The 854-nt window shown below is 42.7% G+C and overlaps 1 protein-coding gene across 1 annotated transcript; it reads right to left on the minus strand.

The window, feature by feature from the left end:
- Nucleotides 1-94: 94 nt before the first annotated feature.
- T265_16122 (hypothetical protein) lies at nt 95-266 on the minus strand (the record flags this gene model as incomplete). The annotated part of the gene is made up of 1 exon (XM_009179642.1): nt 95-266. A coding segment is annotated over one exon (171 nt), but the record flags the coding sequence as incomplete, so codon positions are not given.
- Nucleotides 267-854: the final 588 nt, after the last annotated feature.

Here is an 854-nt window from a genome sequence, read left to right on the forward strand (position 1 = left end):
GATTGCAAACGTCTCATCACCAATCGAAGAGGTGAGTTGGTGGTTGTACCCAGCTCAGCGAATACCCTCAATTGTCTCGGTCAGTCACACACCGATTCTAGGCAGTAATGGACGATGAGCTCAATGACTAATGGAACTAGAGATTGTTCGGAATCTCGGAAAATATCGGCGGACGGTACAGCCCCATAGAATGGAGCTTCATGGGGCAGCTCATTTGGAAACATGAATATATATCCAGCCTCTTTCATCGATTTGGATGATACCATCACTGGATTGGCTGGATAGAAAATGAGAGAATAAATCCAAACCTTTGAACAAATTATAATAAAAATATTGAATTATTGTGCAGGAACAACAATCTGGCTTAGATTAGAAAATGGAACGTTTCACATTTGCTCAGATTGTTTGTAGGACATAAGCCGAAGGCAGTCAGCTAGCTACATGACTTGGTTAGCTAAGTATTTGGCCTGAAGAAACTCGGCAACGTTGTTTGCGTCACAAAAGGCTATTTCGGGAAATGATCAGGTTTAATATGTTCCGTAGGAATCGCTTGTACATTCGATGCCAAACGATGGGAATAATGTAAGTACAAAACATGAAAATTCTCCACACAAAAAAAACGATTTCTCCGAAAAATTCCTGTGCAGTCCGCATTGGGTAAATGTTTTGAAGACGTGAAGACCTGAGCAGCCTTTTAGCATCCACGGCTGTTAGTGTAGCACTTGTACAGATTTCCTGGCAGTATCGGAAAAGGAAAACGTTTGGCTTCGCCGTGTCTACCAGGGCAATGTGTAACGCAAACAGCACATCACAATTCTGGGGTTGCTGACGGTTCTTCGTTAGGCACAGAGTCT

This window comes from Opisthorchis viverrini, assembly GCF_000715545.1.
Source record: "Opisthorchis viverrini unplaced genomic scaffold opera_v5_4986, whole genome shotgun sequence".
NCBI classification, from domain to species: Eukaryota; Metazoa; Platyhelminthes; class Trematoda; order Opisthorchiida; family Opisthorchiidae; genus Opisthorchis; species Opisthorchis viverrini.